The 27,371-nt window shown below is 40.2% G+C and overlaps 1 protein-coding gene across 1 annotated transcript; it reads right to left on the reverse strand.

The window, feature by feature from the left end:
* Positions 1-956: 956 nt before the first annotated feature.
* ZNF652 (zinc finger protein 652) lies at positions 957-26,894 on the reverse strand. Its single transcript, XM_009287765.2, is given in 7 exon segments — positions 957-3,925; positions 4,382-4,526; positions 5,847-5,962; positions 6,269-6,416; positions 9,835-10,081; positions 10,083-10,980; positions 26,872-26,894. Coding segments are annotated over 6 exon segments (1,827 nt in total). The 5' UTR covers positions 10,742-10,980; positions 26,872-26,894; the 3' UTR covers positions 957-3,413.
* Positions 26,895-27,371: the final 477 nt, after the last annotated feature.

The following is a 27,371-nucleotide window of genomic DNA, read 5'->3' on the forward strand; positions in this document are numbered from 1 at the left end:
TTTTGATGTGTGCAGCAATACATATTAGGCCATCTAAGAAGTATCTGAGCTGTATAAACAGGAGTGTCAGTAATTCAGGCAGGCATGACAATACAAAACAAATAATCACCACACCTTTATCCAGGAAGGTAAGTTAGTCTGAGATAATACACTGAACAAACAAGCTCACACAGCTAATGCCTTTAGTAAGGATAATAAGGCACTGTCTGGTGGACTAGCAGTTTAAACTTCTCCAGAACAGAGGCTGTCCTTTAAACTGTTCGTCTTAGAATGCTGACCTTCCGATTGTCTGTTAATTCTGTTGCATTTCCCCCCTTAAAAATGCAATGTTAAAAATTCAGTAAAACTTTGCCTTAGGCTGTAGGATAGGGGGGGGGAGGAAGGAGAATTTACTCCAACTTTCCAGAAACTTTCAAACCAAACCCAAAAGTTGGTATAATTTGTCTTTGCTCTTCTTGAAGAAAGCACTTTAGCAACACAAACCAACCCCTTAACTTACTAAATACAGTAAAGCTGATACAAAACGTTATGCTTAGTTTGTCAACATAAGCAGAAAGTAGTAAACACACTTGAACTCGTTCCTTAGTGTTGCGCAAACTCTGTAGGTGTGCATGCCAATGCAAATTTAAGCAGAAGCGAGAAGCCACAGCAAATCTCAACCTTGAATTTCCTGCCTTTCGTAACGCCCATTTTCCTTTTCTTGCTGAAATACATACTTTATAAGATATCACATTGCAACACTTTTAGACCAGTATGTCAGCTTTCAATATGTTTGTCCCAGATAATGAGGAGAATCTGTTGACATCAGGTCACATTATGACAGACTGTTAAGTGGGTTAGATAGTTTAATCTTCTTCCACAGAAAGGAAGTTCATGTGTCTCGGAAGGAAAAAATACAAAGCGTATCATTGCTATGAACTAAATAATAGAAAAAAACTGTCCCAGATTTTAGAATTCTGAATAGCAGCCTAATACTGTAAATTTATTGAGAAGAAAATCATTTTGCAAAACTGGAATACAATTGATTTACCAAGAATTTTTTAGCATTTAAAAATCATTTAATAACAGGCCTGACCATAAAATAGTGGCACAACAGAAATGTAGGTTGCAAATGTGACGTGGAATGCATAGAACCTCCAGGGCGGACCAGCCACAGTAAATACAACAGTCATAATCATGAGTGTAAATTCACTTTCATAACTGGCTTTTTCTTCTAGAAGGTAAGAGGGTGTATATAAATATTATAGAGAAAACATTTAAAAAACATTGTTTTATTTTTCAGAAATGCTGGAAGGGGTTTCAGCTCAGTCAAAAATGAATAGGTTCGTTGGGCCAAAACTGCCCTTTCTGGTTCCTAAAGTTTCCTATGCTTGTTATGAAAAAACCCAACATTAATGATTAGGTGGTAGAAAATGGTGAAAAACATCAACTAAGGAGCTAATTCTCAACAGACAGAGGACATGGTGTTTCAAAACACAGTGCTTAACAGCATTAACCTTGAGGAAGTAATGCTAGGAAGAATTTCCACCATTTCTGCTATCTTGAAAAAAAAATAATCCCATTAGCCACAAAACCCCGGTTCATTACCAAGCAGAATAGTAAGTTCGCCATCTGCCTATGAGGATCTCTGGATGTATAATTTGGTGGGATTTAATTTAAAAAGCAGCACAGAAGAGTAGGAATTTTAAGGAAAAGAGGACTTACAGTACATTGCCTTGGGCCTCTGTCCTCATTGAAGGTGGCAACAAGTTCCTAGATTGCATAATGCTGCTATATTTAGTTTTAGTTGAAGAGAAATACAAACCTGAAAAAATAACAGCTACTCACTGGTTAAAACAGATACATTTGGCATTCCAGCCCACCATCCCTGCACTAACTTGTCATTTCCCCCTCATTGCCTCCCAGGATTATGAAACAGTGACATGCCTACAATTCAAAGTTTCCTATCCTACAACTGTAAAACTTAGACTTGCCAAAAGTATGACTACGAGCCCTAGAAATCATCCCATAATTTTATGCACATTACATTTATGGGATAGAGCTTCACATGGTACATACAGTGCTATCAGCATTTTCTTAACAATGCAACCGAAACACCATTGTCTCATTCAAACTTCTCTTCTCACTCTTACAATCAACCAGTCAGAAACACCACATTTATGATCTCACTTAATTCCCCTCTCCTAACAACTCCAGGAATTCCAAAAAGCAATCTGAAGAGCAGCATTTGATACGATCCCCAACTTAAAATCATACCATGAAAAGCCATTAAATCCGGCTCTCCTACATAAAGAGAAAAGATGCTCGGCTGACTTGAGAATACTTGATTTCCTCTCTGCTGTCAGATCTCTCATTGTCTTGTGACTCCCTGTGCGCAAACTAGCGGGTCCCTACGTGTAAGGGGCTCCCTTTCTAATCCATCTCATACCTCACTCCAACTGAACTAAAGAAAACCGGTGGAGCAGGAATACGGTATCCCAACGTCCTTGTCCAAAAAGCTTAAGGGAAACTGTGAAAAGGGAAATTAAATGTTAAAAAAAAAAAAAAAAAAAAAGCCCTACTAAAATAAATTACGTAAAGTTCTGAAATCAACATCACTTTTGAGGCAACCTTTCCAGAGACCTCTTGGGTTCCTTTCTTCTCTGAAGCACCTTTTAAGTTGTATGGTTGTAAGAATAACTTTAACTATAGAAGCTATATGCATCTTTTAAGAATCACATTTCGATGATTATAAAAATTTATCTATTATACAACATAGGTCCAGCTACACTGAAAAAATTACACCGCTTATTGAAATACATTTCATTTTAGAAACAGACTACTAAATAGGTCTATACAAAAAACTCTAAAATAATTTCTGTAGTAAAATAAAGAGTGTGTTAGGAGAGCTACACAAACAAGAAATTTTTTTGTCTTTCTTTATAATGCTCAAATATACTGTGATACGTGGCTGGCTCACTCCATAGCCGGCACCAAAAGCTGAAAAGAATCCATTACGATACACAGTGATACAATTAATGCTCTGTATTAATCTCACAGCCTTTCCGATTAGTACAAAGAAAACCAGGCCTATCTCCTCTTTGAGGAGAAGTCCAGGATATAAAAGCAAGCATACCTCATCAGCTGATATGAAATTATAAAATTCCACAAGTCTCAGTATCTGAAATTTATAAAAGTCACCAGTAAAACGCAAGCAAAATGGGTTTAAGTCCTGTTGGTTCCCAGGTTCAAATGAGCACTGCTGATCCAAAACAGGATTTCCTTGTTTGTTAACTGATTCAAAGGAAAAATTAGGACCATCTGCTGGGGCTAAGAGAAAGACAAAGATCCTCACCAACTAGCCCTCTGTAGTTCCATGAGGGCATGTTTCCATGTGCATAAAATGGGAAAATAGCTGGCAGGAAGCAAAGATGTTAGTGGTGCTGTGCTGAACTGTTTTTTTCTGCCAGGTGTCGCAGAAAGTTGTCCTCACTCTGGCCTCTGTGATTTAAAGGCTCACTCTTAAAAAGAGCTGGAGGAGGGGGTAAATGAGGAACCGGGGGGACCGGGAGATGATGTGGATGGTGAGGATGAGGATGTAGGTGAAGGTGTGAATATGGGTGGGGAATGGGGCGTGGAGGAAGTGTGCTCACTGGGTTCAGGTTGATGGGTGGAGTTGGGGTGGTGGGTGCGTTCACTACAGCGGGGATTGTGGTGGCAGAAGTCGTGGACAGTGGGATCTGGACAGCAGTTGACACATTGACGGGGCTGGTAACACGGAAGCACTTCTCCTTGTGTGCCTTGAGCATGTTGGAGAAGCGAAATCGCTGGCCACACACATCACATGGGTAGGGCTTCTCCCCTGTGTGAGTTCTGCGATGTCTCTTCATGTTTGGGCGGCTGGTGAAGCTCTTGCCACAGATTTCACAGATAAAGGGCTTCTCTCCTGCCGAACACAGATACGGCAATCAGTTAGGCACAGAACATCTGCTAATACTTACTTCAGCATACTTACGCAAACAAACTGCATCCTACAAAAGCTATTGTGATTGCTACCTTCAGCAAATAAAGAGACAGCTGTTCCACAGAAGTCTTCAGTCTTTATGAAATCCTCTCTCACCTTTGGATTTTGACACACAAGACAATCTTTTATAAGGCTTTGGCAAGGGGTTCCTTCAGACCAAAATAACGAGTAAGCCTAACCTCTCATTTTCCCCCCCAGTGAATCACAGGACTACAGACAGTTAGGTTTAACAGTAAGTTAATGCATTAGCCTTTCCTGTCTGATTTTCTAGGCTGGATAACAGTTTTGATCCCAAATTCCAAGGAAGGGAATACAGCTGGAAGTACAGGAAAGTTTTTGTCCTGGAGGTACTTGTGCTTTTCTTTGATACGTTCTTACCAGTGTGTGTTTTCATGTGCTCATCAAAGTACTGTTTCATGTTGAAGTCTTTGCCACACCACTGGCACATGAACTGTTTGTGCCCAATGTGGATGCTCATGTGGGAACGCAGCTGGTACTTGTACTGAAACCTCTCATCACAGTTCTGCAACAGAAAAACAGCAACCCATGATATTCAGGCATCACGCATCAGAAAGAAAGGCAGTCACGGGACAGCACTCAAACGTACTATGTGAAGGAGTACAGAATACCTGAACTAGTACACACACAGACCCTCACACAAACGCAGAATTTAAATTATTTAGCGAGAGTAGAATTTGGTCTGTACTAAAAGGTCTGCTGGCACAAGAGCCTTGGCAAGGAGCGTGGAACAGTCACAACCTTTAGTTGACACAGCTGTTGGCAAAAGCCCGGCAGAGGCACGGTTATGCCAACAGAAAAGTGCTTCTGTTGGCTTAAGGTATCATTTGGAGGTTTTGCAGCTTTGCCAGCGATCTCTGCTGGACTACGGCATGCCTCCACTAGAGGACTCTGCTCACACGGCAAAACCAACAGCAGCTCTACCGCAGGCTTGTTTTTCAGCAAGCCAGTCTGTTTTCCAGCTATTATTTATTGGTATGAGGTAATTTCTTTCCCTACGAGTCTTCTCCCCAAGACTACTCTGGCTGCACTACCGCCACTACTACTACGTGTCTGGCTGGAGTTGTGCCCCACTTCGTGGACAGGGTGAGCCACCAGACCTGCCCTGGAAACAGGAAGGGCTCTGCACCCCCTCTGCCTCCATCATGTGATACCCACAAGCATCCCCATCAGATGACTGAGACATTATCTGCCCCAGACATATGACTGGGTAAGTCTGTCCCATACGGTCTCCTTCCCGAGGGCAGACATAAAATTACAATCGCAGCACGTGAATGCATCAGTGAGGTACTCCCCCCCACCCCACCCCAACACAAACACACACGGGTGCACCCTCGGTTTAGGAAATGCAAATTCAGAGCACTGTCTTAGATGTCAAGGAGGTAATAGTTTGCAGTGAGAACAATAGTTTTTCTCATAAGTGAAAATCAAGCAGTAATTTGTTTATTTTCACTGTCACCACTTCTATCTGCTTCAAGTTACTAGGCAGGACAGGGAGGATTAACGAAATTTGCATCAGGCTTTGCTATGAACACTGAGGGGAAAACCGGTATTCAAATCCTGCTGTAGTGTGTACTCAGAGAGAAAAAAAAAAAAAAAAAGACAGCCAGCAGTAAAAGCAAACCAAATACATCTCAGTTTGAACTGCTGCTAGATGCGCTCCTGCTGTGCTCTCCACATGGAGAATTCTTCCCAAATTTTTATGAAACTGCACCTCATTTACAAGTCAGTCAATTCAGTTTCCACCTACACGTCCTACTGACAGTGTTACTAATTTCATGCCTTATGCTACCGTATCTAAACATATTAACAGTTGCTGCCTCACCTCACATCTGAAAGGTTTCTCTCCAGAATGCTGTAGGGAATGTACTTTGAGAGACATACTGCGTTTGAATGATTTTCCACAGGTTTCACATGTAAATGGCATGTCCTTTGTGTGTGCTGCAACACAACAGTACATTAGAGAGGGTCATTCAAATGCAAACAGTTCTTGAACCAATTTTCTTCTCCAACACTGAGCAGGAAAACGATTAGTACTGAACAGCTTGTAAGTATATACACATATGCACACACATACATAATTTTGCTTGCTGCCCAGTACTACAGACGTTAACTTTTTGCGAAGGGTAAAGCTCAGACAACTGAATTTGCCTTATTATTTTTCTCCTCAAAACAGCAATTACAAGTTAAGAACCACAAAGACAAATTACGAGGCAGAACCAACAGAAGCGCCGATCAATAACTCACCAACCATATGTTTCCGCACGTGGGCCATGGTGTAGAACTTTTTTTCGCAAATCTCACAAGAGAATTTCTTTTCTGCATATCCGTGGACAATCTTGATATGTTCATGGAGGGACCAGAGCTTCTTGAATGATTTGTTACAGGAAACGCACTGAATGAATGAATGGGATAAATAGAAGGAAGTTTAAATTAGAAAGATTCAGTGATTCAAGTTTGTGGAGTTAAGCCTCGTATCTTCCTCTTGCATGACAAAAAGCCCAAAACAAGTCAAAATGCTGTATACTGTCTCAGACTGCACTTCAGCTTACATTTACTGTTTCACAGATGAAACAATGACACTAGGAAAAGCCAGATCAAACAGGATTAGAGAGGATGTTAACACACTGCATTTTGGTGCCACCTGAAAAGCACCAGAGCCACTGCACTAACTTATTTCCAAAACACAACAGCATATATAGCTGGATGCAGCCCTCAAGGAGCTAACACAGAGAAGACAACTTCACAGGCACTGATGCTGCTGGTGTGGGAAGAAGCCAACAGAGGTGGAGGAGGCCAACACCACCAAGTTGCCTTAAACCCATCCGCGCGTCCAGCCCTGTCTTTCACAGGAGCACTGTGACCCCTCAAAATCCAGGTCTAACAGCCCATGAACTAGTCAAAGCGCTCTCATCCTTTTAGCTCTATACAGAAGACAGCTTCCATCTTGCAGCTCCTGACCACGCAGTCCGGTACACAGTCCATACAGCAAAGCAAGTTGTCACCTCCATCTTTCATGTTCTGACTCTTCATTTATACGTATCAGTAGCACTGTAGGTCTAAAATGACCATATGCAAGCAATGTTTTAATCTCTTCCCACAACTACTGTGAAACATCCACAAAGTCAGTGATGAGCTGGATCCACGGGCTTTCACGCACCTCTTTGTTTCCCCAATAGTTAGTTCTTGCTAAAGACTTGATAATAAAAAATCCTTGTACAATTTTGAAAAATTCCAGAATAATCTTAGTTGTGAAACTTGATAGCAGACACACATGTGAGGATAGCAAGTCATTTTCATCTTTGAAGTGAAGAGGAAGGAATTGTGGCTTGTTATTTTTTGTTAGCTGTTGGGGTGCTTGGGGTTTTTGGTACATCTCCATTTTTCTGCCTATCAATTACCCTCCTTCCCTCAAAGTAAGAAGGGCTGTATGCTGTTCTCTGCAGACCTAGCAAATACTATGCCTTCTGTCAACTTAAGTCGTTTCTTCTCTGTACAGGCAAGTTATGCTGCTTCCACAGTGCTTGAATCTCTGCAGGCTTGGAAACTCTGGTACACCGCTCACCATGCTGACTCCAAGGAGAGCCTCTGCCTCTAAAAGTACCTGCTTGGAGGCATGTCAGGAACAAACTGCAGTCTTTGGGGTAAAAAAAACAACCCTAGAGAATAAAGCAATGCTAAGAAATGATCAAACCCCCTTTGATTTAAGATTAAGCAAGCCCTTGAAGCAGTCAGTCTACAATTTAATTGACGATCAGCAGCAAGTAATTTAGATCACTAACACTGAGAGCTACTACACAGAGTCCAAGATGACAACAGAAATTCTGTGAAAGTGCTAATTTTGAAAGGATGAAAACCAGAAATTACCTGGAAAAAACAGATAGATTCCATCACTTAGATGAAAAATAGAGAGGAACCAGCACATTTATCAGTTCAATTACCACTTACATAATGAAACCACTTTTTTTCCTAGACAAAGCTCCATACCCCTTCTTGACATATTAAACCCTACATTAACGTAAAACTTTCATATCCCCTTACTCCTTTTGCCAAGCGTAATAAAAACAAATTAGCAGGCAGCTGTGAAACACATTCCAAATGTCAGGACAGACAAAAATAAGTGTAGAATATATGCTTATACCGAGAACTTGAAGACGACTAGCAGTGCTTCTGGCACTAGAAATATTTGGGAAAGTTTCTGGACCCGATTCTTCTGGTATGGGATATAAACCCAAATTTCTACAATTTCTTCTTTTCCTATCACTTTTGGACATAGGAATGTAACCCCTCAGAACCATATGGGTGCATGGATTACAGGATGCTTCTCCATTCTATACCACACACAAACTATTCATGAATTCCTCTTTAAAGTCAAAAGATTTTATGCTGTGAATGAGCCACCTGGATGACAGGGCATTCCTTAAATTTACATTTAAATATTCTCTGCTGCACTAAACTTTTGAAGTATTTATTTCAAAACCTGCAAGGACATACTGAAATGTTTATGCATTTTACTAACTATGCTCAGGACTCATTATCTTATATTATACTCCTTCCTTCAGTCTTCCTCCTATGAGCTGGAACATAAGGAAAAATAACATAGTGTTATATAGAGCTGCATTTGAGTCTTACAGCAAAGAGAAATTGCAATAAATATTTCAACTGTCTCCCACACAGTGGGAATTGAATACCAATTCAGTTTAGCATTTAAGCAAACAAACAAACAAGAAAAATCTTAAATCTTTCTGGTAAAACTCATTGGACAGACAAAAAACTTGTTGCCCTACAAACTCTCAACATTTCAGCTCCGCAGAAATTGAACTCAAGCTGCTTCACTCTGGCAGTGGGGTTATTTCAGAAGTAGGTGGCAACACTGTGCCTAGTTTAACAAGGCAAAAAAAGCATGTTTGAATCACCAGATAAAACAGTGCCCCCAGTTACATGAGAACATAGATGCCTATGAGCAAAGTACAAACCACAGATGAATCAGAAAACTGAAACTCTTTCCACAACTTAAACTTTAAAAGGGTTCTATTACAACACAGGCTTCCATTGTTGTTTAAAATTAAGAGCTGCAAATCTTCTGGTGAGAAAGACCAGAGATCTTTATATTATCAGTGAGATTTACTGAGCTTTTTGCACTGGGAAAAGGGCAGGCTCATGAACAGATTTACTTGCTGAATTCATACACTTCCATATGCATACATGAACGCTACCGTAAATTACCGTTATATAATTCTCTCAGTAGGATTTTAAAAAAGTTACATTTTAACACAAGTTCAAGTCCTGACTTCACTAGTTTCTTCCTCACCTGCTTGCCTCTCCGGTATTTTACAAATTTCTGATTCCAATACCAGCGAAGTGCCATAATTCCGTTCTCCCTTGAAACCTTACCTGGACATACTCTGTGACTGAGTTTCAGGACACTGAAACACTCTGAACTTTAAAGCTAGCGATAGCTGCAGGTGCTCAGCACCTGAAGAAGGAGGGTTTATCCTGTCAAAGTACTTCACTGCAAATGCACTTGTTTTCAGGCCAGTTACTCTTGAGTCTGACACTTGTTAAAGTAGCTTTGCGTTTTCCCCAACTCGTAGTTAAATACTAGAGTAACTCTGCTAAAGCAGATGTCAGTTGTACACTCTGTTCCCTGCAATTTACTTCTTTTGGAAGACACCAAAGTGTTGATACGTAGAGACAAGGTCTCGGTCAGAACCTGGTCTGCGCAAAAGATTTCCCCCTCTGAAGTGTCCACTAGCTGTATCCAGGGCACGACAGAAGGTATGGAAATCTGGCAAGCAGGTGAGCAAACCTACCTGGATATTTTTTTCACAGTCTGTTTGCTGGTGAAGGGACAGCTCACTTTCTAGAACAAATTTCTTCCCACATTTGTCGCAGATCTGCATGCGCCTGTGAGTGACGTTCATGTGCTTCTCCAGGTACCAGCGTGTGTTAAACACCCTGGGGCACTTCTCACAGGTTAAAGTCTCCTTCTCTTCACACTTTGATTTCTGCACAGGTGCCTTGGGCTCCTTTGCAGCTTTCTTCTTACGCTTGGGGGGCCACACTCTTTCTACGACCCCTTGTAGTTCTGGGTGATGGGGAAGTTGTGGCTGCTGCAGCAGATGCAGCTCTCCTTGTTCTCCTTTGTGCAACACTAACTTTTTCCACTCTTTTCTCTTTTTTCTTCTGCCTCTCATTTTCCTCATCATCATTACTGTCTTCAGTGGCCTCTTCCCCACTGTCACCCTCCTCTTCCTCACTGCTGGTCTTAAGAACAGCAGTCTCTTTGGACTGGGAGGGGACACCCTTCTCCCCTTTTGATACATTTAATGTTTGGTTGTTAAGGTTTACCTCTACTATAATCTGCTCCCTTTTGTAAGTCACTTCATCTTCCTCCTCTTCTTCCTCCTCAGAGTCGTCAGAGTTTTCTCTATCTTCTTTCACAGCCCGGACCTCTCCTACCGATCTGTTCTCCCTGAAATATGGCTGCTCCTCTCTTTCATGGAGATGTGGTTTACTCATTTTGCTGTCCACCAACACAGAGTAAGGACTTCCTGACTCTCTCTTGTATACTTTGGTGGACAGATCAAGTTCCTGGCTGGCACCATGATAAAACGTGGGTGGCACTTGACCACGGCGACTGTCCTCTTGCGCCATCCCTGCTACATGCGCGGCACAGTTTTCAACCAACTGTTGGCAAGAATTGGCTGTTTGACTCATTTGGGGGGCCCTGATTCATTGAGCACCTTTAATCCCAGAAAATCAAGTAAGCAGCTTTAAATCAGGATGGGCTCTCAAGACCGATGCCTGTTCCATCTACACAGAATGAACAAAATATGATTCTCTGCTGGTGTTTAGCACTGATGTGTAGGTCACAGAATTCTGGTATTATGGCAAGAGCAGAGCAGTAGTAATTATTCTTCTGAAGAAAGTTGCCAACGAACTGTTGAACATTTCATCTATAAAAGACAACAGAGAAGACAAAGTCAATTAAAAAAAAAAATCACTAAAACCTTCAGCAAATTATTTTGTTTTGAGTTTGTACAACTGGGGTAAAGCACCGGGTATATTATCTATGAGCCGTATCTGCTGGGTGTGGACTGTCCTACAGCACCATCTCAAGCAAAACTGGCAGTTATGTACAAACGTGCACCTTTTGTGGGGATCAGAACTGGTACTAGACTCCCGAGATATGGAAATCAAGGCATGCTATCCATTTCAAAATGAATGTTCTCCACCCGCCAAAGATCACCGCCACCTGCCTCAATGCTGGGCCAAGATGCTGATCTGTGTTTCTCGTGGACTCTTGGGAACACCGATGGCCCCAAGACTCTGCTCGACTCCCATATGCCTCTCCATCAAACAAGGTGCATACCTACACAGAAATACCTCTTCTCCTTCTGTATGTCCCAAAGAGACCCTATCCTTACCCAGAAAGAGGACATACTATACCGAACAACATTCCATTAATGTCGATATGCATGAAGAATTTCAATGGAGACATTTTCAGCTTGCAGCACTAAATCAGATTAAGAACACCGCGTCCCCTGCTTGTTTCCACCTCAGAGATCCCTCATACAGCCTCTTGATTTAAGGCACTTATTCTTTTGTCTCATTCTCCCTTCCCCCAGCTACTTATTCCTCAGTGCAGTAGCCAAACAATATTACATTCGCCCATCTAAATTTCACTTGCAGTTATCCAAGTTGGAATTTGACCAGGACACTGTTACTTCCTCTTGCAAAAAACGCCACGTGATCCCTAATGAATACAAGTAATCAAGCGCTCACATCTATTTTTCACCAGGACAATTACATTTTGGTAGCACAGCATTGCAACATCAAGCCAAGATTTTTGGCTGCGCAGATCAAGTCAGAAATACATTGGAAATCCTGACCAAACAGCATACGCAGAACTAAACCTGCAGCTAGAGGGTGCAGAAGAGGAGAATTAAGGACAGAGCCTAAGAGACATCCCATGACTAGAGGACAGAGAAGGTCCCTCACAGAAAATGGATGGATCGAGCAGCTAAGTATGAAAAAAGCCGGATCCCCACTACCGGAGTCCGAAAATTTCCTTGAGGCTATAAGCTTGGGCTAAGTCCAGCAGACAGGTATAAACCACTGGGATTTCGCAGAATCATATGGCCATTTTTATTATTAGTATTCTTGGAGCAACAATAAAAAGCAACCAACCTAAAGCAGTATTACAGACATGGATTTTTACGACAAATTTCCTTCCACATCATACTGAGTTAAAATACTCTCCACACTACAAATGCAGTAACTTCCATCCAAACATGTTTTGATACAATTCATATATTATAGTTTCTATTTTACTCTTCCACCAGAAATTTCCCCCTTTGAACAGGAGATGACCATACCAATGGTCTCGGCGGTTTGAATAACAAAAAAGACTGAACCTTGCCCTACAATCTTTGTGAAGTGATGCTCTGGGGAAAGTGACTGATCAATAACCAGTCGTCTCATTACCAGCTTAAAGTTAATCAAACAGGTTCTTGAACGGTTCTCCAATATTTCCAAACGCACTCAAAAAGCGCCCTGAAGATGCCTGACAGAGTGACCTGCAGACAGACTCACAGCACCGCAACAGCGGGGTCTATTCCCACTGCTGCATCCTCGCTCCATCCTCAGCAGGGTCTCAGGTCCCAGCTTCCCAGCTCCAGAGGTGTGGCAGGAAGACGAGCGCCAAGACCCAGCTGGGCCAGGAAATACGGGGAGATGGGCTGTTAACGTTGGCTTGTGATCACAAGTAATATTCAGATGGAAAAACTAGTAAATAATAAAATAATTTTGGCTTGCAGTCACAACCAGTGTAACGACCCCATACCCACGAAGGGCCTTAGAAAGCAGTGGGCATGATGAAATCCACTGTTTAGCTCTTCCTTTAACAAAATGTAATGAATTATTCAGAAGCTCAGAAAATCACTATGTCATGTAGAAAATTATACCCGATTATTTCCTCAGCATATTAAGCATCTCTCACGTTGCACGAGTAAATCAGGAAGGCTATCAGAACGCTGCTGCTATCTAGCCAGAAAAAGCAAAAAACTTGTCATGAAAAGGAAGCTTTACCTCCACCCCCGCCCCCATTTACTGAACGTTGAAATATTCTCTTTCCATATCCTGCCATCATTTCACCTCTGCTCATTTAAGGAATATTCTATATAATAAACCACTTTGTGTGAACACAGTACTACTTCAAATGAAAAGAACAAAGGGGCTTATTCTGAATTATCAAAGCTATTTGGTCTTAAAACCACTTCACTCAGCAGAATCAGTAACCTACTTTCACTTTGAATACACCGCCTGCTACCCTCAAGGGACCCACAACTTTCGAACAACATTATTTAACAGTCGAACAGCTGGTAAAGCAAAGCCCTCCTTATACATTTAATACCATCAACACACTACTAGACTACTGACAGGTCTGAGAGACAGTAATTTAAACACTGCCCAAAATATCTTAATGGAAGATTTTTTTCCTTAAGTTTCTAATCCTAAATGTAAGAAAGCAGCATTTGGGTATTTTTATTTTTGCCCCCCCCCCTTAAAAGGTGAATCCACTTTTTTCAAAGCTGCTGAACAGCTTGGGCTCACAGAATGAATTTCAGCCATACTACAAAAGGGAGCAATACAGGTTCTGGTTAAAATGTAAAAAGGATACATAGTTTCAAAGCAATTTTTGAAGAAGCCTATCTAGATATAAAACTGCTGAGTAACTGTATTACGAGCGTAGAATGAACCTATGAGGTGCATGCAGCACTTCGCAATCAAAGATCATACAAGAAAGGTTTGCAAGCCTATGAATATTAAAAGCTCAAACCCAGAAAAAAAGTACAAACAACTTGCAGACAAACGTGTAGGTGGAAGAAGCACGTGTATGTGGGAGCAACGCTTCATACAATGCTTTTGTTACTTCTAAGGAAAAACCACATTTCTTCACATTAGCTGTACTAAAAATAGAACAATTTATAGCAGAGAGCGCTAGTACAATTACCTGCCCCAACTTTGGCTCAGCAGATGCCCTGAAATCAGCACAGACCAAGTGCAATATACTCAGAGGTTAACAACTTTAAATTAAATGTCCTTAGTTTGCCCTCAGAGAGGGACCAGCTTGACAGTCTGGCTATCTCATATTTTCGTCTAACCTGTGCCAAGGACTTACGATTTGACTTCTGGCAAGCACCCACCAGAAGCAGACACGGATGTAAAGAAAGACACTGCTTCTTCCAGCTTTTGTAGTAAGTGAAGTGGCTGCACAGTCATTTCTGCACATCAAGGCTCCCTGTGAGCTACTGACCCCTGCACGGCCTACAGCTGTTTGCCTGCTATCGCAAACAGGCTGCCAGCTCCACAGATGTACACTTAACTGCTCATTCTTTCTGCCTGGATGTTTCTGGTGGCTCCCATAAAAGGACAGAAGAGACACTTCGGGGCACTCCACAACCAGCCATGACCCTGCCACTCCTGGTCAATGTGACAGTGGCCTAATTTTTTTTTTTTTTTTTTTAATTTTTAACCAGTTCAGTTGCTGCCCATAGAAAAGTTATCAATATTAGCTCTGAAAATTGACAGACGCTGGTCTAATTCACTTTGCTGTAGGCTGGCAAGTCTAGAAGCATTGCAGGCACAAGGGTGATTTGTCTACAGACACAAAGAGGGCACTGTATCAATTTATTACTTTGTCAACATCTGGAAGTTCCCCCCATTCTTCCCAGATAGCCATAAGGACCAGAAAATTCCTTTAAAAAAATACCCATGCCTCAATTCACAAATCAGTGGCATTTGCCACAGAAGTTTTGCACACACCATAAGGAAAAAGAGGGGGAAGGGTAAGAGCTTGGGGCTTTCCTGCAGCTCACCTACCTCTTGCATGAAAAGTGAATACTATGAAAAAAGAGGTTGCAATAGTTAATGTCCAACATTAAAAATGCATTAATTTATTAGCCATCCATTATTTTCTTACTTTGTTATAACACAGCCTTTCCAAGACAGGCACAGAAGATCATTTTTTGTTTCTGTTTACAAGCCACTTGTACTAGATTTCACTTCCAACTTGGTAGAGCAGGTAGTGCTCGCAACGTTAATATAGGTCACAAGACAGCAAGACAAAATTATCTCTTCAAAGGTATACAGCACCTAACACGTGGGGGAATCTGAACCACAGCTAACACCGCAGCACCAAAATACCACACACCTTATACAAGCATCACAAATAATTTGCACACTTCCTTTACAACACAAGACCTGTAACTTCACACGAGACAACCCCCAAAACTTCTTTTTCTTCCCCTCTTCAGTTTAAGAGCAGACAGATCTCAGTTTAGCAGCAGCTTTTTAATGGGTGCAATCAAGAGGCATTACAGGGCATGAATAGGTTTTCCACTCTGCCATTTAGGTATATAGACCACTGTATATAAAACCAAGTTCAATGAGAAAGTTTGAGTATCTTGAAATTCGAAATTTTCTTTTCCATAAAACAAGACTTCTCTCAAACCATAGTTAAAGAAACTAAAAGTTAAGGAAAAAAATTATAACTGTGTTATAATTAAAGGCAATGCCGTTTTGCATATGCATTAACAATCTGAAGTTATTAAGGATCCTGAACATCTTTTGGTTGGAAGCTACAATCCAGCAGCTCCATTAAGTCCTGGGGCAACCAGATTTGCGCACAGTTTACAAGGAACGAAACAACCATATGCATAAGTAAATAATTTACATTATTTAAGGTAACACTTTCAAACTAGTCAAGTAGTTGTTGAAAAAACTACACTCAGAACAGGACTAAGTCAGTGGCTGCAGGTTGGGGGGATTGATTAAATACAGCTCCAACATTATGCCAAACCTGGACACCACTCAAATTTCTAACCAAAACTGGAGCGCCAGCTTCCCTGCTTCCTGAAGCTGGGTCAAAGTTAACTCATCAGGTAGAAATTATGGCTAATTTCAGTACAGCTAGACCCTATGTGAATTCAGAATGCAACAGCGTAGCTCAACCCTTTCAAAAGAGCAGCATCATTATAAGTTAAGTGCTTTCACACTTATTAGTCACATTATTTGGACACAGAAGAAGTATTATAACTATGATAAACTGGCACATGTATTTATTTTGAAAGGCTGATAAGCAAATGCATCATTCTGGCAAGTATAAACGTAGAGGTAAATAAAAGTGTGATTTTTCACTTAGCTTCTGTTAATATTAATCAGTGTTATCCATTAATCAATTTCAAGTCAGCAGACAGGACAGAAATACAAGAAAATGCCTCAGAAAAATATAATTTTCAATGCACAGATACAACTTAGCTTTAAGTATACTGCCCAGCACAAAGTTATGCAGTAAATTTCCTAAAAATAACAAAACATTAATGCTTTCTTAATACAACTCTGCTCTATGAAATCCTTAGGTAATGTGAATTCTGAATAGCTTATTAGCAAAAAACGACTAGAGACTGCAACGTGAAAATACAAAGTGTTTGACTAAAATGGTCCAGTCACCTACAGTTCAATACATCAGCAATATTTCAGAGCACATGAACAAATAAGTTTCAATATACTTGCACAGTTTGAAGAACAGGTGCATGAAACAGAATAGCGCACAGGCACAGCAATTCCCAGTTAGTGGGAAAACACATCTGGTACAAGTTACATCATGTCAGCGGATAGTAATCAGGACTATAACACAAGAGGGAATTATTTATATCATCGTACAATCACTCCTTTCTTGTGCATCTCAGCTGCTTTATATGCAAAAAACTGAAAATATGTTCTTAAGTGGTAAGTTTTATCTCAAGACAGAGCCACAGTCAGCACATCCTCTCAGTTTTTGCATTTCTATGGGTAAGTACTCAAGCCTGCCTTTGCCCATGTAAATGCAAAATAAAAAGACTGACTGTGACTAACGATCTATTCTGTCATCTGCTAGACGTCAAGGGACAGCTTGTAACACCCACCTAAGAGATGGTATCTGTAATAGGTTCAAGCTTAGTAGAGCTACAAAGGAAAGGAGAGAAGAGTAATCCTATCTTCTGTATCAGAAGGACAGTTTTGCGCAGCTGACACAGACTTTGGGAATATGGTGTAACATGGCAAGAGGATACTCAGAAACAGCATTCGCGACAATTCCTGGGACTGTTCTGTGAAAAACAGAAAAAAATCATAACTCTCTTCTTTTCACTGCGAGCTCAAAATTCACTTCAAACAGATTTTCCCATCGGGTCATATAAATGATCAGACATAAAATGGTGTGTGGCACTGTGGCTTGTATTTTGGTGAAATTAAAGCAACGCCACATATTTGGGCATCTCTGTCTCGAATGGATTAGTCTTGGTACAACTAAGCAAACTGACACGCACATCATAAAAAACCAACAACGTTGGCAGTAACTGCAAGTATTGCAGGGAGTCTTGGCAGGGAAACAAAAGACTGGAGAGTGGATAAATACTGTCCAATTCTCAAAGTAAAGGTCCGGGCAGAAGTATGTTTGACAGGGTGGTATATGAAAGCCTGAAGATGCAGTACAGCATCTAGACTGTCCCATCGTCCAGTTATTTTTTCCGACCATTCCTAAAATAATCTACGATAGGTATCTTGCTAACTCAGCAGGCAACATATTTTCACTGTATGGAGCTGGCTATTTGCCTGTAAGTATTTAACAGTCTAATGGAAAATGAAGCAGGCCATATTTCCAATTCCAGAAAAATGCCTTATATAATATCCTGCAGCTAAAACATAAAAACTACGATAAAAAGCCTTCAAGCTTTTTCCATTTCTTAAGATGAATTATTTGGCTGTATCTAGAAATCTGGTTTGAGGGACAAAGGCTTTCAAACCAGTGATTTCCAGAACTGTGAATCTGGAATTTTTTCAAGCATTATCTCCACAGAAAATAGTTTAAGAGGTTGCCATTTCAGAACTCAGCAGCATTATAATCCCTCAGCTTTTGCAATAAGCTGAAGGCTTTCTATTGGCTAGGAACTAGTTTTAGATACGACAGCCACAAACCTCAACACTCCAAGCTTTTTCCATTTCTTAAGATGAATTATTTGGCTGTATCTAGAAATCTGGTTTGAGGGACAAAGGCTTTCAAACCAGTGATTTCCAGAACTGTGAATCTGGAATTTTTTCAAGCATTATCTCCACAGAAAAATAGTTTAGAGGTTGCCATTTCAGAACTCAGCAGCATTATAATCCCTCAGCTTTTGCAATAAGCTGAAGGCTTTCTATTGGCTAGGAACTAGCTTTAGATACGACAGCCACAAACCTCAACATTCTTCTTTTACTAGGCAAAACCATCTTGAAAGAAGTATTCTAGTACGCCACGATATACACTCAAATTAAAAGTCTAAGCCCTTCCTGCTACCTTAAATATATAAAAATTAAACACCTGTGACTGAATTAGGAACTTCCTTGTATTCAAATCTATTGTTGTGTCTCATCTATATCTTTCAATGCAAAAAACTGAAAGCAAGCTTAAAACAAAACCAGGTAGTTACCACTCAATGGTAGTCATTCACATGTATACACTTAGCTTTCATATTTATCACTTTTCTGTAATCATTTGGTAACTTGAAGACACACACATGAAGCAAAAAAGCTTTGTATGACCACACTAACAGATTATCTGTCCCTTCAAATTTGTATACTCATCAAAATATGTGCCAGAAGTTCAAAACTACCCACTGCTATGATACTGAAGGGCAATTGTTTCATCCATTGGCCTACTCTTCGTTCCAAATCACTTTTTATTGCCTAGTTTTCTTCTTGTTCAGTGGCAAGATTCCTTTTTGCTTTAAAAACTCTTGCTTTCATCATTATCTGCTCACGTATCTTGAAGACTAGTAAAAACTGAACTAAGATTTTAAACTGTCCATTTATATTCACAGACGCCAGTGATGACACTTCTTATTAAGCATCACTAACTTATTTTAAGATTGCAAATGATTGCACTAACAATATAGGCTACACACAAAGCCATATGAAAACAAAAAGGAAATCTGCCATCAAGATCTGTACTTCTGTTTCCCAAAGTTAGCATTTTTCCTCCCAGACAGGAGGAGTGGAGAAAGAGCCATTAGATGTGTATCTGTGTCTTTGAATATGTAGATGCAGATCAGTTGAGAGAGCTCAAAAAAATGTAAATGGTCTGTCCACAAAGTAAAGCTGACAGGTATAACTTCCACCTGGACATTTATTCTGGAGGAAAGGTGTTTTTCCTTGGTTTAAGCTGACAGCACTAACTTGGCAGGAAATAATAAACTTTTATATCCAGCACAGACTTACCTCCTCTCCTAGCAAGCCCTAAAGGAGACCTTTGCAATATGCAGAATGGAGGTAACAATCAACTTTTGTATTTTTTACAGAAGGGTTCAGTTTAAGAAAACTCACAGACAGGCTCACTTATTTGCTTACAGCTTTTTGTTGACCAGCCTGTACTACACATCACAGCATGTAATGTGCTCCTGTATCATTTATCTTTTACACATTAATAATGGAACTTTTAAAATAATCTCATCTGAGCTGAGAGCATGATGTTACATACACGCTTTACAGAGTCCATCAGTCACAGTTTAATGTAGTTTTTTAAAAACATTTTGATTCATTTCCAGTCTATCAGTTTATCTTAAAAAAACCTGCTAAATATTTTGGAATGTTGCTGAGAGTGGTATGTAGCAGAAAAAAGAAGATTTAAATAGGAAAATCTTCTTTGGCTTCATGAAGTGTGAATTTGATCTCTCTAAAGTTTGTTCTTCTCACATCATTGGAATGTGCTTACGGATAGGTTTAAAATCCTCTCCATTTTTCATTTAGAGCTCTTTACACACTAGATAATTTTGACTTTGAAACCAGCAACAAGTTTGTAAAAACCTCCGTAGCAACAAAAAAGCTTGCAGCAGCTGCACAACTGCCCTCTGCACAGTGGCAGATGCACTAGCTAGGAGCATGACTCACCACTCTCTCGTACTGGTAAATGCTGTGCTGATGGAGAATTAGCACTAGGAGCTTTCCCTTCTGTTCCTTACCTGGGTTTCTCTTAGTATCTCCTCCTTTCAAACTGCCCACAAAAACACACCTGCATTTGCCTGCAGAGTTTCAGTTTTATAACTTCTAGCAGCATTTTAACTACTGAATCACCAAACGCTACTCGGCTCAAGCCCAGCTAACCTTGTGGTTAATACAAAGATGATATGTGTGTTCATGCAAGCACAAATCACCAGCGGAACTGCTGTCCTGGAATGACTGTTGAGAAGTTTAAGTAATCTAGTGTTGACAAAGTCTAAACGTGCCAATACCAAAACTATACTATTGTAAGTGTTTCTCCTTGCACAATGTCACAACGCTCCTGTAAACCCTGAATAACCATTCGGTATGGTTATCTCCCACTACCAATTACTGTCTTGTTTTGAGCTACTGAATCTTCTGAAACATTACACAGAGTTTGTTTTAGATGCACAATGTAAACTTTTGGAAAAACAGACTGTCTTGCTTTTATAATATTTACATAATTTAACAAAAGCACATTTAACAACACATAAATTTATCAGCTTCCAAGAAATGCTAACCAAGTAACAATACTTCAACAGAACTCCCACCTTTGCAAGTAGAAACTACATTCAGTGCTCTCCCTGAAGTTACCAGAGTTAGACACGGAGATATAAAGCTGTTCAGCAAGTCTATGCGTGATCAAAACAGACACCGTACCACGGCAGCAGTTCATTTCAACCTTCACATGCTATACAGTTGCAATTCTCAAGCATAAATACTCTTCCCACTGATACAGTGGATTTTATTCCCAGTCTTTCCTCTAATTCATTATGCAGCTATGGACATCTTATCTCCGCTTTGTGTTTAAATTTCCTTCTGGGCAAAGTGAGGACAATTATCAGCTAAGGCCAAAGTTACTTGTTCATTTTAATCTGATCTAAGTCTGTGTGGCTGCCAAAGGAGGCAGTACGCTCTTTCCCTATTTATATGCCAACGCTGGCATTCTTATGGTTGCAAGGCGAGATGCCTTGGGAAATCAGTCTGCCTGGAAAATAACCATTCCTTGGGATAAATATTCAGCTGGATCAGTTCTCTGAACCAGCTCATTGTGCAACTTCATAAATACTACCATGCATTACCAGATTTTGCTTCCCGAAATAATCAGTTTGTTCTACAGGTGCAATCTGGCTTTCACCTTCCATAAAATACCAAGGTAAGAGAACCAGAAGCACGATAACAAATTTGTGGAAAACGTCTGAGGATTATCCTTAAGAACTGAGGTTGAAAAAATAATGTATTTTCAAGAACCTGTAGCAAACAGCAATTTTTCCTCAAATGACTTCAGCCTTTGCATAGCTCATGCTTTCATTTAAAAATAAGTTCCTAACGATTATGAAAATATTCTTAGATACGAGTTCTCTCTCCTTACTGACATGTTATAGTCTAAACCCACAGATTTATCGTTAAGAACAGTAGGACTGGAGTTATAGGCTTCAAGTCAAACCCACATCTTGGCAAAGGTCTGAACGGACTATCACAGAAACCACCTCAGGACCTACTCAGTGGCGCACAAATTCCAAACCTCAGCAATGAGATGCTGCCTTTACAGCAGCCAGCTAGTTTCAGGGTGAGAGAGAGAACACTTGGAAAAAAACCCCAAAACTTTTCTTTTCCTTCTAGGCAAAAAGGAACAACAGTTACTTAGCTTCCTAAGCAAGACAGGGAAGAGCATCTCAGTAAGAATCTCAGTAAGATTGGGGTTATTTGTGCGAAGGGAGGGTGAGAAAGGAAGAAGAGTGTCCACTGACAGCAGGGATAATTAACTTCATCTTATTGTCTGAATTTAAAGTGCTTGGAGTGGGATAATAGAAGTCGGTTGTGCACAGGAGAGATTATGTTAAATGATTTTATAGCACCGTAAGTGGGCTAGGTAATTTATCAAAGATAAGTAGAAGGCGGGATCCTTCATCAAGAAACCTGCAGGTTAGAGGAAAAGCTATGAAAATCTAAAAGAGGGAAAAGAAAACAGACTGGTTTAGGAAACAAGTTTAAAAAAGGCAGTAGAAAACAGTGTAAGAAAGAAAGAGTAAGGTGAGGGGACACCAAACAGGAAAACACAAGAATTGGAATCAGTTCAGAAAGGTACAAGTGGAAGAAGAAAAGTGCAACAAGGTATGTGTCAAAATAAAAATGCCTGGCAAAAAGTTGCAAATAAATTCAGGACATAATTTTTCTCAGACCTTTAAACTGCAGTCAGCATGGCATTTCACTCTGACTAATAGATTTTATCCTGCAGCTAGCAAGTGTGAAATGAATGATCCAAGACATGCACATTACAATAAAGCAAACTAGAGATTCTCAGCAGCCATTTTTACTATTACATGACATGGGCAATGAAGATTTATTAGGATATGTTTCTGTCCCTGCTAAAGACTTCTTTAGTCACATCTATATACCACAACTTGTCTTTTCATAATGTCAAGCCTACCGGTGTCACAGCGCATTAAACACCTATCCCAACATAAGTCCCTCATAAAGGGACATGCATTTAAAACACGGGAAATCTAAGCACGCTGCATGTCACTTAACAGGGAACTTGGAGAATTTACTACAGTGAGAAAGCATACAAAATATACTGAGGAATGGCAATGCATCTGACCCCATCATTTATGGGAGAAACACCTCAAATTTGCTAGCCTGAAAAAGAAAAGTAAAAAAGGGGAAGTTACTGGAATTAAGGATAGAGCTCCCATCATTGTACGAAACAGTGTAATTTGTTAGAAAGGACAGAACCAGGAAACCTACAGAAGTATAAGCAGGAAGGAGAGCTGCTTCTTTAAAACATATGTGGCAAAAAATATCTGCATCAATTAGAAAACATAAATACTCCTGTTAAGCAAATGTCCAAAAATATTACAGTGACACAACTAGTTGACAGTACTGGCCACGTGTTAGGATACTGGACACTAACAGCAATCAGGCTTTTCGTTAGAAATAATCTGCCTTCTACTATTAAAATTCACAGTTGTCACTGTATGTAATTTGTCTTCAGACAGCACTATTAAGACACATTCCATAATTCCCTTTTCATCACATAAGCACTAAAAAGGCTTAAATAAGCATGACCTGCGAGCAACTGTGGAGTCCAGAACAGATTTTTACTGTCTTCCACGAGACTAGTCAGCCATAGGAAAAGCAAAGTTCTAGTCAGCTTTCTGCACCTGCAAGATTCAGCTATGCTTCAACTCAAATATTTGCAACTTTTTGTGTACAACATTCCCATAAAAGAAGGTATGTAGATCAATGGATGCTTGTCTGTAAATTTTCAACTATAAAAGTTTCTGCTTGTAAAAAAAAAAAAAAAGCTCTACTACCTTATCCTACCAGGCCATCTGTCTTTGCAGTGGTACCACAAATATTCCTCCAAAATTCCAGCTGAAAAACTTTCTGTTCACTTGTATTTAGTACCTGGGACAGAATGAAATTGGCTTAACAGGTTTTGTCTCAAATGTTAATATGGAATCTAATTCCAGTAACCTATCTTCAAGCAGGCCCACTTGCTTTTCGTATTACATTCCTAAAATCACTTTTCCACTGAAAGAATCAAGTTTCAAAACTTAAAAATACACAAACAAGAGAGCAGTACAGCATTAAAGTGCTGGTAGTTGCTTAGCATGGCTAAATGTTTCTCTTGAGTGAAAACTACTAGTCTGAAACCTCCTCAGGGAAGGGTGTCTGAAAGTGTCAAGGAAACTAATGCAAGCTGCTTGTGTTAATGAGTTTAAGCTGCTGGCACCAGAGCTACAGCCAGAGTTTCACTCCCTATGCAATTGTTTTTCAGGAGGGAGGAGCAACCTAAAAATCACCAATTTAAGATCACTTGGAAAACTAAGCATTTGCAAAGGTAATTTGGAAATTAGATACAGAAGTTTAGGTTCTAATGAATGTTTCAACTGAACTAGGAAAGTCTGTCTGTTATGCTTTTACTAGTTACGAGACCTACATGAATTCTACTTAAGTTATAAGCAAACCCCACCCACTTTTCAAAATACTGAAAATGAAGATCCTGCAAAGACCCAAAATGGTATATAATTTTACTCACACTTACTCACTTATAAGAGTATGTGTTTAAACAGAGTTTGCAACTTCAAGGACAAGTCGTATATTTATTAAAATGTTCTTAAAGGCATAAAATTTGTCACTTCTAGACAAAACATCCTTTTATGTTAACAGAGATTAGTTATTTAGACTTTTGATACAATAGAGGAGTTATTGCAAAGTTTTTAAAATATGTAAGCCTAGTATTTACAGTGGAAACAGTTGGAAGTTAGGCATTTAGATCCACAGAAGAACAGATTAAAAACTACAGACTCTTATTGGAAAACACTGCCTGAAATAATTCAGCCATGCTTCCTCAGCTTGAGGAAGCTCAAGACATTACAGGGTGATGTCAACTGTAGACAGTATCTGCTCATTGACTGCATTAATATTTAAAGTGTGTAACTTCATGATAATAAAATGACCTCCACATAAAAATCCACATTTTTTCTAACTATTGTGGGGGAAAAACCCCAAACTTTGGTATCATAAGATTCTGAAAAGACAAATAGCACATATTTAGCAAAATATAAACTAATATTGTTTTAAAAAACAAAACTATGTTCTTTAAAATTTACTTCATCTCCCATTTAGAAGCCAAGATCTGGATCTTGTAGGGAGAGAGCTGTTTCACAGCAGAATACATTAAGAGATCAGCTGCTCTGTGCTATAGGAATTTAACCAAGAGAATGGTTATAAAATATTTTAATACAATAATAATTCACAGAATCAGATTGCTAGAGAACATATCAATCTTCTCAACTGGTTGGTACTTCCTTCCAATTATGTCTCTCTTTTTTGTGGGGTTTGAAAGAAGTTTATTCTTTGATAAGGCATATTATAGTGTGCCACAGAAATAGGTCACTGATGACACATAGTTTTGTAATCATCTTAAATATACCTATCTCAGATATGCTGTTGGTACACCACTCTCCCATTAGGCACTGATACGGCACACGATACCAAGACTGGAAGATGGGATCTTGTTTACTGAAAATATCTATTTAATGCAGTTGTACGAACTCAAAGGACTCTTCCCAAGTCGTTCTTACATGGACATCTCATGCTCTAGGTGGTATGACACCAGACAAAGCATGTTCGATCTATAAGCAATTTCTTGTACGTATAAAGACTTTCTGTCTTTAGATGAACTTGCACCTCTCAGTCTGAAATTTCCACGTTCTACGATTCTCGCAATGCGAATAAAACCAGAACATCCCAATACCTTGCACTTGCAACAGAACCTGACAAATTGCTTTTATAATTTAGCTCCTATATATACCTAACCATTCATACAAAACTGCTGAAGAATTTACTCTCCAGAAAACATCAAAGTTCCTGTATCAGTATTAGATGAGAAGAAATAATAATCAATTAAGTCCTTTAAAACAAATGAACAATAGCCTATAATGCCAAAGTCTCTTTCGATCAGGTAAAGATTTGAAAGGTGTTTTTACAAATATTACAAACGTTTTGTGGTTTAGCATTTACTGATCTTCTCAAATACAACTGATCTCCATTACTGCAAATAAATGCTGAAGTAGCTATAAACACTAATTGCCAAATACTAGATAAAATTATAAATAAAATCTTAAGTCTCTGACATCCTATTACAGGCAATTGCTTAGTCAGAAAAATAAAAAGCGTTCATGATTTTGCACTTCTCTTTAAACAAATACTCTCTGAAAAAGCTTTCAAAATTTCTATCCCTTAACTACACATTCAAACTGTGAGTCTACTCTATATCTCAACTTCATTATCAACATCTAAATTTAAGCGTTGGCTGCCTGGGGCAGGGATGGGGCTCTTCATCCTTTCAGCACAACAACCATATTGCAAGCGCTTGATTAATCTCTATAAAGCAGAAAAAAATGCATCTTACATGCAGGTAGAAAGACAGATAAAGGGGTTTCAAATAGGTACCGATGAGAACACTAGACCCATGTAAAGGGTGTAAAATATCTGTTACCATAAAATATTAGATGCTTTTAATATGAGATTTTCCTACTCCACTGCCTTTTTAACCCCACCAGCGTCCGTAGTCCTGCATCTGTAATATGCATTTTGTTAACAGACACCAGTCACCTCAAGAGAAAGAGCGCCCAACTTCCACATGCAAACAATCAAGCTGCAGTCAATCAGCACGGTGGCAAATCAAGGTGCACCACACCATCCTTCACAAATCAATGCTCGCACATTACCTCTCCTTTATTCAGCGCGCACACACATACCCCACCATCATTCTCTTGATTCACCGCGCATACACCACTGTCAACAAAGCATGTGCCAGTTGCCATTCCCAGAACAATACAGCTAAGGTCATCCCCTGAAAAGATAAAAATGCACATTCCTCACATCCTTTATGTCTACAGTACTTCCCTCGCTTTGACTTAAATCACTTCTACTGCACAAGATGCCACAACTCAGTTGTGATTAAAGATACTTACATAATGCTACTAAGACCAAAGAGATACATTATCTTGAAGCGTATCTTTTCATTCTAACAATACCTGTACCAAGACATCCACAGGACTGAAAGTTGCACACAAGGCAGTTAAAAATCAAAACAAAACCCCCAAAAAATGCACCCTGGGATGCACATACCACAACACATGTCCTGAGAGCAAAGAGAAGGGAAAGATACCTAAGCAAAAGACTGAGGAAGAGAGAAAACATCTGATTTTTTCCCTTAACACACCTAGACCCAGAACCAGCTACTGGAGAAGGTAACATTTCATTTCCTCACCTACCCAATGACAACTCCAGTCCCAGAAGCGAGTGCATTTAAGAACCACGTTCCCTCCTAACAATCGCGGACCGTGCACCGCCGTGGCTGCACAATTAGCAAGTGACAAGGAGGAAGGAGAGGGCTGCCAGTGACCCCCACACCTCCATGCCACCACTCCGCGGGAGGAGGCTGGAAAGCAAAGGCAGAAAGCGAAGAGAGGTGTGGAAAGGCAGTCCAGCACAGGCAAATACAGCAAGATTTTTTTTTTTTTTCCCCCCACTTGCTTCGTGCAACTCACCTTCCCTCCCCTCCCCCCAGGCAGGTGGCACAGCCCCCTCCCAGCGGGGTGCAGCAGCCAGGGCAGATCCCCTGGCCCTCCGGCAGCATTCCTCCCTCGCCCGCTCCCCTCCTCCCTCGGGGGGCTCCCCCGGCTTCACCCCCTCCGCCCGGGGGGTGCCCTGCTCGCACCCTGCTCCGCCGGGGGGCTGCGGGCCGGGCACGGCGCGGCCCCCCCCCCCGCCC

The sequence above is a fragment of the Aptenodytes forsteri genome, unplaced genomic scaffold, assembly GCF_000699145.1.
Source record: "Aptenodytes forsteri isolate BGI_AS27 unplaced genomic scaffold, ASM69914v1 Scaffold25, whole genome shotgun sequence".
Classification (NCBI taxonomy): domain Eukaryota; kingdom Metazoa; phylum Chordata; class Aves; order Sphenisciformes; family Spheniscidae; genus Aptenodytes; species Aptenodytes forsteri.